We start from the raw sequence: 13240 nt of genomic DNA, 5'->3' as shown, positions 1-13240 counted from the left end.
AAAGACCTACCGGAAGGTCTGGAGGAGCCTGCTCCTGTGCTCTAAGGACTAATGATAAGAGGTCCTGGGTAATGCCCACTTTAATACATGATGGGGAAACAATGGGCAACGACTCCTCGGTGGTCTCCTGGATTGGAGCAAAACTCCGCGAGAGCGCATCAGCCTTGATGTTTTTTGACCCAGGGCGATATGTTATCAAAAAATTAAAGCGAGCAAAAAACAAAGCCCATCGTGCCTGCCTGGCATTGAGACGCTTCGCTGACTCTAAATATGCCAGATTCTTATGGTCAGTGAGAATTGAGACCACAAACTTAGCCCCCTCAAGCCAGTGTCTCCACTCCTCGAGTGCATCCTTAATAGCCAACAATTCCCGGTTACCCACGTCATAATTCATCTCGGCAGGCGAAAATTTACGGGAAAAGTAAGCACAGGGATGAAGGCGATTATCAGACACTCCCATCTGAGAAAGCACTGCCCCAATACCCATCTCAGAGGCATCCACCTCCACCACAAAAGGACGCTCTGGATCTGGGTGTCGCAGCACCTTGGCCGAAACAAATGCCCTTTTGAGACGGGCAAAAGCCGCTTTAGCCTCACAAGACCAGTGAGCAACATCCGCCCCTTTCTTAGTGAGTGCCACCAAGGGCGCCACTATAGACGAAAATCCAGCGATAAATCGTCTATAAAAATTCGCAAAGCCCAGGAAACGCTGAAGCGCCTTCAAACTAGTGGGCTGCACCCAATCCAGGACTGCCTGTACCTTGGAACCCTCCATTTGGAAACCTTCTGGGGAGATAATATATCCTAGAAATGCGATTTGCAGAACTTCAAATTCGCACTTCTCCAGCTTCGCCCCAAGCCGGTGGTCTCTGAGTTTCTGGAGGACTAAGCGTACATGCTTCCGATGTTCCTCCAGGGAATGGGAGAAGATTAGGATGTCATCTAAGTATACAACTAAGAATCTATCCAAATATTCCCTGAGCACATCATTCATGAAATCCTGGAAGACTGCCGGGGCATTACAGAGCCCAAAAGGCATCACCAAATATTCATAATGCCCTGAGTGGGTATTAAAGGCAGTCTTCCATTCATCCCCCTCTCTTATTCGGATTAGATTGTACGCACCGCGTAGGTCAATCTTAGAAAAAATGGTGGCAGTACGAAGCTGGTCAAACAAGACCGAAATGAGAGGCAGTGGGTATGAGTTTTTAATCGTGATACGGTTCAATTCCCTGAAGTCGATGCAGGGTCGCAACGAACCGTCCTTTTTACCCACGAAGAAGAACCCCGACCCAACTGGAGACTGTGAAGGTCTGATAAATCCCTTAGCCAAGTTCTCCTGAATGTACTCTGCCATAGCCTGAGTCTCAGGACGTGACAGGGAGTACAACCTGCTCTTGGGAAGCTTAGCATTTGGCAACAAATCAATGGCACAGTCATAGGGGCGATGGGGAGGTAGTACCTCTGCAACTTTTTTGGAGAACACGTCCGCAAAATCTGCATAACACCCTGGCAATCCTGGCAAACTTAGCTGCGAGAGCCTGACTGGAAGGCTCAAGCAACTCCTGAAACAATCAGTACCCCAACTAAGAATCTCCCCAGAGACCCAGTCAAATTGAGGATTGTGGGCCCTTAACCAGGGTAACCCCAACACCAATGGGGCAAAAGTACAGACAGTCACATAAAAGGACAATTTTTCAGAGTGTGTGGCTCCAATAAACAAAGAAATCTGGCTAGTGCAAGAGGTAATTTTACCTTGGGATAATGGTTCCCCGTTTAACCCACAAATCTCAATTTCCGATGCCAAGGGTACTAAGGGAACAGAGTGTTTCAGGGCGAATTGGCGGTCCATAAAAACCCCGTCGGCCCCACTGTCCACAAAGGCCTCAGTCTTGACAGTTTGACCGAGGATCTTCAAGGTCACCGGAATGATAAAAGTCTTCTTGGGAAATTCTGACTTCTGGCCTGACAGGATATTTCCCATCACCCTCAGGCCCTGAAGTTTTCCGGCTTTTCTGGGCATGATACTACCACATGACCTTTATTCCCACAGTACAAACACAACCCCTGCTGTCTCCTCCGCGTCTTCTCACGCGAGGAGAGGCGGGTAGCCCCAATCTGCATAGGCTCCTCAGAAAATTCCTCAGAGTCTGAGGTTCCCTTGGGAAGGAAGGAAATCTCAGTCTCCCTTTCAAGCCTACGCTCTCTCAGCCGTTTATCCACCCGGATGGATAACTGCATGAGCTGATCCAAGCTATCAGGCAAGGGATATTGTACCAGTTGGTCCTTTATCTGGTTAGAAAGACCTCTTCGGTACTGGTGTCTCAGGGCTGGGTCATTCCACTGGGTATCATGGGCCAACCTCCGAAACTCCGTACAGTAAACCTCAACTGGCCTTCGCCCTTGCTTAAGGATCGAAATCTGAGCCTCGGCTGAGGCCGTCTTGTCAGGGTCATCATACAACATGCCCAGTGCCGTAAAAAAAACATCAACACTTTTAAGCGACGGACAGTCAGGCTGCAACCCATATGCCCAGACCTGTGGGTCTCCTTGTAGCAAGGAAATCACTATGCCCACCCGCTGAATCTCCGACCCAGAAGACTGAGACCTAAGCCGGAAGTATAGCTTGCAGCTCTCCTTGAAACAAAAGAACTGCGAGCGATCTCCAGAAAAACGATCCGGGAGATTTACTTTCGGCTCCTTAACCCCTGCAGGTGCTGCTGCTGTGGGAGCTCCACCAGCAGCCTGGGAGGTGTGCATTTTAATGGACAAATCATTAAATTGTCGAGTCAGGACCTGCACCTGATCGACCACCTGTTGCAACGTATTTTGAGGGGTATGCTCCATATTCCCACAAAATTTCAACAGGAGTATTAGGCTGCTGAATATGTTATGCACACCAGTGCCTGCAGGAAAGTACTGGTGTCAGAACTGTCATGCACTCCAGTGTCTGCAGGAATGTACTGGTGTTTGAACTGTTATGCAAAACAAATGGACTCACAGACAAACTGGGGAATATGACATAACGTACACAGAAGGTAATAGGGTAACAAAATACACACAAAGTGAACAGAGAAGCCCAGAGGCTAAGGAACTGGGTATCTCCCTTGTATTAGAACTGCACAGATGGTAAAAGCAAGATGTTGTGTTTTAAAACATAGAGAACCCGAAATGCTGTTGCTAAGGGCAACAGCAAAACCCTAAAGGGTTACCAACGGGTGTGGCAGTAAACTCCTTGGTCAGAGATGGAATGATAGACACAAGGAGAGTCTCCACAATCCTATTTCTCACTTGCAGTGCACAGGTTTTAGCTTACTGCCACTAAACTGACCCCTGACACCTAGCACAGTGAGACAGGATTAGACAGGCAAGTCTTAGAATACAGCCGCAAACTTGCTAAGTTCACAGAGTAGTAACAGAACCCCAGCAAGCTAAACGACTGACTCCAGTCTTACTGCTAGGTCTGGATTGGCAGAGTGTAATACCAAATCCCCAGGCCTATTTGCAGTAAGCAACAAACAAATACAAAGCTACACAGTACTGGCTAACTTTCATGAACTGACTAACCAACAAAGATTCAGCAGCATCTGCTTACCCTGAAAAGAGGCCTTATAAAGCAGGTGCTGTCCACGCCCCACTCAGACCTCACAGACTGTGAGCACAAAAACCAGCACCGGATCCCCTGCCGTGCACAGAGCCTATAACCACTGCACAGCAAAAGACCCGAACCGGAGTATCAGCTGCACTCAGGTTACTCCACTAGCACTTGTCTCCCGGTTGCCATGACGACGTGGCAGCACAGGGCAGGAGACCCTAACAGTTACTCCTCACAGTAGAGCCCCTTATTCACATTACATCACACTGAATTGCTCCTTATTCACATTACACCACACCTTATTGCTCTTTATTCACATTAGACGACACAGTAGTGCCCTTTCTCAATGCAACGCCACATAGGAGAGCAGCCTTATACACATAATGCCACACATTAGTAATGCATTTATACAAAATTCCACACAGTAATGCCCCTTACACATATGAGACACATTAATGTCCTTAAAAACATAATGCACCTTACACATTATGACAACCTTTATTAATGCCCTTTTACACATAATGTCCCTTACACATATGCCACACATTATTAATGCCCTTATACACATAATGACACACATAGTGCCCCCTACACATTTGCTGCACATTATTAGTGCCCCTATACACATAATGACACACATACAGTAGTACCCTGTTACACATATGCCGTACATTATTAATGCCCTTATACACATAATGACACACATAGTGGCCCTTTACACATATGTTGCACATTATTAATGCATTTTTGCATGACACACATAATGCTCCTTACACATATTCCGAACACTACTGCACAACCAACCCACTCACATGCACACAGCACTCACACTTCCACTTACACTGTGACCTCTGCCTCTGCTTGGATACAGATGTGTCCTCACAAATCTTGCATCAATGCTAACGTCGGGCACCTTTTTTTTAATGAAAATGCATCTTATTTGCATTGCTATGTGGCTAGAATGTACAAGCAGCTTCTGCTGATTAAACTGATATGCAGCATGCCAATATACTGTGTGAGACTGTGGCTGTATCTGCATATGAAATGCTACATACAGAATATAGGCATGCCGCATATCATTTTAATCAGCAGAAGCTGCTGATGCCCCTAGGCATACCAAATGCCCTAGGCAATTGCCTAGTTTGCCTATGCCTATGGCCGGCTCTGACGATGCTAAAGAGGATGGTGGGAGTTGTGAACTATACTGTAGGTCTGATTCATAGGTGGCTGCTATTCTGATTCATTTGCAGTTGGCCAATGTTCTTGGATCTGTTTTTGGATCCTAGGGCACAGCACCAGATCGGAGAAGCCGGCAGTGGGCCTCTTTTTACTTATGATGCCTCCTGTACCTATAGCCTATTTCGCACAGCCGTTATGTACAAAGACACAGTAGTTGTGCTATAGCCCCTATCAGCCCCTATACTGAGTGGGTTATATCACTGAGTTCCAGTATTGTCTGCACAGAATAAGTATTACATTCATGTTCTGTTTTCCCTTGCAGAGAACAGCTGTTTCCCTATCTGATACCATACAGAAGTGGAGAGAGTACAGAGAGCAGTGTATGAACACATTCCACCAAACCCCGACAACCCTGACTGGTAAGTAACAAATTGGGTGCCAGGTCAGTTCGAAACTATGAAGTCTCTCTTGCTATCTGCTGACCACTGGTGATTGCAACAGAGATAATGATAATGTAATATATTCATTACTGCATACTTCCCAACTGTCCCGATTTTCACGGGACAGTCCCGTTTTTTGGGGGACTGTCCCATGGTGTAGGGGGGGGGGGGGGGGCAGTTGAGAGGCTCCTGTCACTGCTCTGCTCTGCTTAGCAGAGCAGCGGTGAATAGACACTGGGGGTAATTCTGAGTTGATCGCAGCAGCAAGTTTGTTAGCAATTGGGCAAAACCATGTGCACTGTATGGGGGGCAGTTAAAACATTTGCAGAGAGAGTTAGATTTTGGTGGGTTATATTGTTTCTGTGCAGGGTAAATACTGGCTGCTTTATTTTTACACTGCAATTTAGATTTCAGTTTGAACACACCACACCCAAATTTAACTCTCTCTGCACATGTTATATCTGTCCCCCCTGCAGTGCACATGGTTTTGCCCAACTGCTAAAATATTTGCTGCTGCAATCAACTCAGAATTAGGCCCACTGTGCGCATGCGCACACATTGTCTATTCACGTAGACAGAGGGAGAGGAGGCATGCCAGCAGCTCAGTGAGCGCTGACCATGCCCCCATAGTGACGAGAAACAGGGGCCGTGGCTCGCAATATCGGCTTTACCGAAAAGCCACACACTCTCTGTCCAAAGACATGCCCTTTTTCTAAAGCCACGCCCCCTGTCCCCCGGCGGGCAAGGCTTCGCCGCGCAGGAGTCCCTCTTGCAGCTACAATAAAGTTGAGAGGTGTTATTGACAAATCCAGCATAAAACAGTTGCAGTATATGAGCAAATAACTGGAATTTGAGGGAGGGGGGGGGGGGACTAATGCTTGCAGAGCGGTGAAGTGGAGAGATATAAAGTACCAGCCAATCAGCCAAGATGACATCTTTCTTCAATATGTAATAAAGTGTATAACTTTTACTAGGCACAAGAATATATACAGTATATGGAGAACAAAACGAATACAGCTCTATAGCATTTTCAGGAAACTATAACTATCGATGGGATGTAAAGGAGTCCGATATCGCCGGAGGTGTGGGATGCCAGGCGGTCTTGGATGTTTTTTTAAAGGGACAATCACGCACCTTCGGTGATCTCAGACTCCATTATATCCCGCCATATAACTAAGGATATAGGGGTCTATTTTTTAAGCCCTGGGTGGAGATAAAGTGGACGGAGATAAAGTACCAGCCAATCAGCTCCTAACTGTCAATTTTCAAACCCAGCCTGTGACATGGCAGTTAGACTCTGATTGGCTGATACTTTATCTCTCTCCACTTTATATCCATCCAAGGCTTAGTAAATAAACCCCTGAATCTGTAATACAGTGAGTGAGGTGCTTTGTTGCAACATAATTTGGTTTGATAAAACATTCTAATAGATGTTACATATTGATATTTGTAAAGAGGAGTAACAGCTTTATTGTCTCATACTAGAATTAGAAAACAGCAGATATATTTTAACCTCTACAGAGACACTGGCACATATGTATACGTTTACTTAGGGTGTGGTATTGAAGGTCGACCACACTTATGTCAGCAGTCTCTAGGTCAACCACTATTGGTCGACAGTAACTAGGTCAACAGGGCCTCTAGTTCGACATGGTCTAGTTCGACAGGTCAAAATGTCGACATTAGTTTTTTTAAAATCTTTTTTGGTGAAGTTTTCACCGTACAGTGACCGGGAATCCCCATTAGTGCACCGCGTTCCCTCACACGGCTTGCTTTGCTCGCCGAGCTTCAGGCAAGGTTACCGTTCCCAATTGTAGTCCACGTGGATCGTAAAGTATGAAAAAGTAAAAAAAAAAAAACTGTGAAAAACTCATGTCGACCTTTTGACCTGTCGACCTAGAACATGTCGACCTAGAGACCCTGTTGACCTAGGCACTGTCGACCTAAGTCTTGTCGACCTAGAGACCGGATACTGTTTACTTAACGGTTATTTTTTATTGCAAAACTTTTTGAAGTTTGAATATACAGTATAATAGAATCAGTCAAAATATATTTACTGTATAAAAAATATCTTAACTTGAACTGTATTATCTTTTCAAGAAAATATACAGTATATAAAAAAAACATTTAAATGGTATATCTCTAAAATTAAACATTCGTCCCTGAAGAGGTTAAATGGGCTCTTTTGTACAACTGCAACTTCTTAAGCTGCTAATTATCCCTGAAAGCTACTTCTATCCAGAACTTTTTAGAATTATAGGCCGTACACACATGCCGATTTTTTTAAAGATATGCACGATCTCGTTCATAAATGAACGAGAACTCGTTCATATCTTTCAGTGTGGAGGCTCCAGCGATGAACGATGCGCGGCCCCGCGCTCGTTCATCGCTGGTCCCCCGTCGGCTGTGCATGCAGGCCAATATGGACGATCTCGTCCATATTTGCCTGCACTTCAATGGAGCCGCGTGACAGGGGGAGTGAAGAAACTTCACTCCCCCCGTCACTGCCCCCCCGCCGCCGGGTCGCTCGTCGGCCGTATCCGCTGTCGAGCAGCTCGGCGGCGGGTCGGCCAGTGTGTAGGGCCCTTTAAACTTGTGAACAATACAATAGATTTGCAGAATTTTGTGGTACTGCAGACTATATTTACGGGTGTGAATTATAGGGTCGACAGTAACTAGGTCGACAGTTATTAGGTTGACAACTATTGGTCGACAGTCATTAGGTCGACCACTATTGGTCGACAGTGACTAGGTCAACACCTGACATATGTCGACACAGACATTAGGTCGGCATGAACAAGGTTGACATGGGAAAAGGTCGACATTAGTTTTTTTACCTTTTTTTGTGTCGTTTTCTTCATAAAGTGACCGGGAACCCCAGTAAATGCACCATGTCCCCTCGCAGCTTCGGGCAAGGTGCCTTGCTGTGCTACCACTGCGCTCTGCACAGGTTACTATTCCCAATCGCAGTCCACGTGGATCGTAAAGTATGAAAAAGTTTTTTAAAAAATTGAATTTTTTTTAAAAACTCACGTTGACCTTTTTCCATGTCGACCTTCTCCATGTCGACCTAGTGACCACGTCGATATATAGACCATGTCGACCTAATGCATGCCGACCAATCGTGGTTGGCCTAATGAGTGTCGACCTAAGTGCTGTCGACCTGAAGACCGGATCCCATATTTACACATAAGCAGCAATAAAATGCAGAAATATAAGAGCACAAGAAAAAGACACCCTGTGGACAAATTTTCTAATCACCATTTTTCTTTTTGTTTTAAGTTATTATTATTATTATTATTATTATCCTTTATTTAAATGGTGCTACAAGTTATCCGCAGCGCCCAATTACAGAGTACATCATAGGTTCTCGAACGCGGCAATTAGGCACCCCAATGGTCCAGGTTTTACGTACTGTATATCCATGGCTCAGTACAGATGGTTCAATCAAAATGACTGAGGTGCTAATTAAGTCACCTGTGGCTAAGCATGGGTAAACTTAAAACCTGGACTATTGGGAGGCCCTGAGCATTGGTGGGATTCAGCCGGTTCGCACCGGTTCTTCAGAACCGATACCTAATGTTAGGTATGGTTCTGAGAACCGTTTGCTAATGAGCGCCGCCAGCATAGGCGCCGATTCCGTTACCCCAGTAGAGCTTGCCGCCGCTGCCCCCGCAGTAGATTGAGACGCGCTGGGGGCTGCAGAAGCTCTTCTGTACCATAGCAATGAAAAAGAAAAAACAACCAAAAATGGCCTCCACCAAGGAGGAGACAGACGCTAGAGGTCACATTTGACCTCTAGCGCCTGTCTCCTTGGCGGCGGGCATTTTAAGAGGGTGCCTTTTTTACACTACCATGGTACAGAAGCGCTTCCACAGCCCCCAGCGTGTCTCAATCTACTGCGGGGGCTAGCAGTAACCACTGATGCCCGCACCCACCCTCCCTACTTTACTGATGCAGCGGCCAGGAGATACCTGGCAATACACAGGAGACCCCCTAGCACACGTATGAAACCCCTGGCCACGCACAGGAGACCCCCTAGCAACACATATGAAACCCCTGGCAACGCACAGGAGACCCCTAGCAATGTAAGTGGCATTATTGTGTGTGGGCATAAAATGGTGTCAGGGCCATCACTGTGTGTATCATAATATGTAATTGGCGTTACAGTGTGTGGCATAACGCATAATGGGTGTTATTTGAGTATTAAATGCATGACTTATTAAACTACCTTTCGGTATACTTAAAATGGTCATTAGGACATAGAACCGGTTGTTAATTTATTTGAATCCCACCACTGGCCCTGAGGATCACGTTTGAGAACCTCTGGAGTACATAAACGAATAAGCAAAACAGGAAACAGCGACTTACAGTTGAAGACAATATAGGACAAGTACAGGGTACTGTATATAAACAGAACTACAGCCACAGATGACACTGACATAAGTACATACCTCCCAACATGACCCTCTCCAGGAGGGACACAATGCTCTGCTCCTGGACTTCCTGTTAATTTATGATTATCATCACCTGCGGTGAAACACCTTTCTTATCCATTAGCCTGTTCAACACAGGTGACGGCAATCATAGATTAAGTGAAAAGTCCAGAAACAGAGCATTGTGTCCCTCCTGGAGAGGGTGGTGTTGGGAGGTATGTAAGTATCAGGGTGGCAGAAAACCGTGGGAAGGAAAAGCACATGAGGGAAGAGGGTCCTGCTTGTTAGAGCTTACATTCTAAAGGGGAGGGGCAGACTAAAATCTTTGTTTTTATTTAGCTATTTCTTATGTGCAATACAAAAGACTAAATTGAAGAATTCATTGTTTTTATACAAATACACCAAAATATTTTAATTTGTAACAATAATAAAAGTTTCATTTTAATGGTAGCCCCAGAAGGTACCCATGTGCGCCAATATGGATTTCTTTCTTCCACTGTCTGGAAATGTTGTATGCTGCAATCTTATCCATGGTAGCACTCTCTTCTTCTGTATAACATTGAGATTACAAAGATATGACTGTGACAAATGTAATAGCTACAGAAGCATTTAAAGGGGTTTCTATGTTCTGATTTTTAATGTGCTGAAATTTCCATTGAGGTGATTCTGTGCTGCACACAATTAGACTCTGATCCTTCATAGATATTACTTTTATTGCAGTTCATGTTTCCCCTCAGGGGGTGACTTTCTCGCTGATTTGCATGACAATCCCAGAGTTACCACCCCGCAGAATTCTGCTTTTCAACCCACATCAGCGATTTCCTTTTAAACCTAATGACAGGACTAAGTATAAAGCCAACCTACATATATTAGTATCACGGAGAAAGTGAAGTTATTTATATTGTGAAAGTTATATTTTGCATGCTGATGTATCTGCTTTCCCTGAAGCACCAGTTGGCAGAATAGAAAGCATCCAACATTGAAAGAAAAAGTTAAATACTTCCTTGTATACTGTACAAAAGCGTTAGGGGTAGAGATGAGCGCCTGAAATTTTTCGGGTTTTGTGTTTTGGTTTTGGGTTCGGTTCCGCGGCCGTGTTTTGGGTTCGAACGCGTTTTGGCAAAACCTCACCGAATTTTTTTTGTCGGATTCGGGTGTGTTTTGGATTCGGGTGTTTTTTTCAAAAAACACTAAAAAACAGCTTAAATCATAGAATTTGGGGGTCATTTTGATCCCAAAGTATTATTAACCTCAAAAACCATAATTTACACTCATTTTCAGTCTATTCTGAATACCTCACACCTCACAATATTATTTTTAGTCCTAAAATTTGCACCGAGGTCGCTGTGTGAGTAAGATAAGCGACCCTAGTGGCCGACACAAACACCGGGCCCATCTAGGAGTGGCACTGCAGTGTCACGCAGGATGTCCCTTCCAAAAAACCCTCCCCAAACAGCACATGACGCAAAGAAAAAAAGAGGCGCAATGAGGTAGCTGTGTGAGTAAGATTAGCGACCCTAGTGGCCGACACAAACACCGGGCCCATCTAGGAGTGGCACTGCAGTGTCACGCAGGATGGCCCTTCCAAAAAACCCTCCCCAAACAGCACATGACGCAAAGAAAAAAAGAGGCGCAATGAGGTAGCTGACTGTGTGAGTAAGATTAGCGACCCTAGTGGCCGACACAAACACCGGGCCCATCTAGGAGTGGCACTGCAGTGTCACGCAGGATGTCCCGTCCAAAAAACCCTCCCCAAACAGCACATGACGCAAAGAAAAAAAGAGGCGCAATGAGGTAGCTGACTGTGTGAGTAAGATTAGCGACCCTAGTGGCCGACACAAACACCGGGCCCATCTAGGAGTGGCACTGCAGTGTCACGCAGGATGTCCCTTCCAAAAAACCCTCCCCAATCAGCACATGATGCAAAGAAAAAGAAAAGAAAAAAGAGGTGCAAGATGGAATTGTCCTTGGGCCCTCCCACCCACCCTTATGTTGTATAAACAAAACAGGACATGCACACTTTAACCAACCCATCATTTCAGTGACAGGGTCTGCCACACGACTGTGACTGATATGACGGGTTGGTTTGGACCCCCCCCAAAAAAGAAGCAATTAATCTCTCCTTGCACAAACTGGCTCTACAGAGGCAAGATGTCCACCTCATCTTCACCCTCCGATATATCACCGTGTACATCCCCCTCCTCACAGATTATCAATTCGTCCCCACTGGAATCCACCATCTCAGCTCCCTGTGTACTTTGTGGAGGCAATTGCTGCTGGTCAATGTCTCCGCGGAGGAATTGATTATAATTCATTTTAATGAACATCATCTTCTCCACATTTTCTGGATGTAACCTCGTACGCCGATTGCTGACAAGGTGAGCGGCGGCACTAAACACTCTTTCGGAGTACACACTTGTGGGAGGGCAACTTAGGTAGAATAAAGCCAGTTTGTGCAAGGGCCTCCAAATTGCCTCTTTTTCCTGCCAGTATAAGTACGGACTGTGTGACGTGCCTACTTGGATGCGGTCACTCATATAATCCTCCACCATTCTATCAATGTTGAGAGAATCATATGCAGTGACAGTAGACGACATGTCCGTAATCGTTGTCAGGTCCTTCAGTCCGGACCAGATGTCAGCATCAGCAGTCGCTCCAGACTGCCCTGCATCACCGCCAGCGGGTGGGCTCGGAATTCTGAGCCTTTTCCTCGCACCCCCAGTTGCGGGAGAATGTGAAGGAGGAGATGTTGACAGGTCGCGTTCCGCTTGACTTGACAATTTTGTCACCAGCAGGTCTTTCAACCCCAGCAGACTTGTGTCTGCCGGAAAGAGAGATCCAAGGTAGGCTTTAAATCTAGGATCGAGCACGGTGGCCAAAATGTAGTGCTCTGATTTCAACAGATTGACCACCCGTGAATCCTTGTTAAGCGAATTAAGGGCTGCATCCACAAGTCCCACATGCCTAGCGGAATCGCTCCGTGTTAGCTCCTCCTTCAATGTCTCCAGCTTCTTCTGCAAAAGCCTGATGAGGGGAATGACCTGACTCAGGCTGGCAGTGTCTGAACTGACTTCACGTGTGGCAAGTTCAAAGGGCATCAGAACCTTGCACAACGTTGAAATCATTCTCCACTGCACTTGAGACAGGTGCATTCCACCTCCTATATCGTGCTCAATTGTATAGGCTTGAATGGCCTTTTGCTGCTCCTCCAACCTCTGAAGCATATAGAGGTTTGAATTCCACCTCGTTACCACTTCTTGCTTCAGATGATGGCAGGGCAGGTTCAGTAGTTTTTGGTGGTGCTCCAGTCTTCTGTACGTGGTGCCTGTACGCCGAAAGTGTCCCGCAATTTTTCTGGCCACCGACAGCATCTCTTACACGCCCCTGTCGTTTTTTAAAAAATTCTGCACCACCAAATTCAAGGTATGTGCAAAACATGGGACGTGCTGGAATTTGCCGATATTTAATGCACACACAATATTGCTGGCGTTGTCCGATGCCACAAATCCACAGGAGAGTCCAATTGGGGTAAGCCATTCCGCGATGATCTTCCTCAGTTGCCGTAAGAGGTTTTCAGCTGTGTGCGTATT

General features: G+C 45.8%; 1 protein-coding gene across 1 annotated transcript in view; it reads left to right on the top strand.

Moving 5' to 3' along the window:
- The first annotated feature begins 5101 nt into the window (after positions 1–5101).
- The window catches only part of GLP1R (glucagon like peptide 1 receptor), a 615585-nt gene continuing 607446 nt past the window's right edge, over positions 5102–13240 (top strand). The window contains exon 1 of the mRNA XM_063918850.1: positions 5102–5193. Coding sequence (XP_063774920.1) covers positions 5157–5193 — 37 coding nt within the window. The 5' untranslated portion in view covers positions 5102–5156. The remainder of the gene's footprint in view (positions 5194–13240) is intronic.

The sequence above is a fragment of the Pseudophryne corroboree genome, chromosome 4 (genome assembly GCF_028390025.1).
Source record: "Pseudophryne corroboree isolate aPseCor3 chromosome 4, aPseCor3.hap2, whole genome shotgun sequence".
NCBI lineage: Eukaryota > Metazoa > Chordata > Amphibia > Anura > Myobatrachidae > Pseudophryne > Pseudophryne corroboree.
Note: the sequence above shows the minus strand (reverse complement) of the source record. Positions and strands in the feature narration are given on the sequence as shown.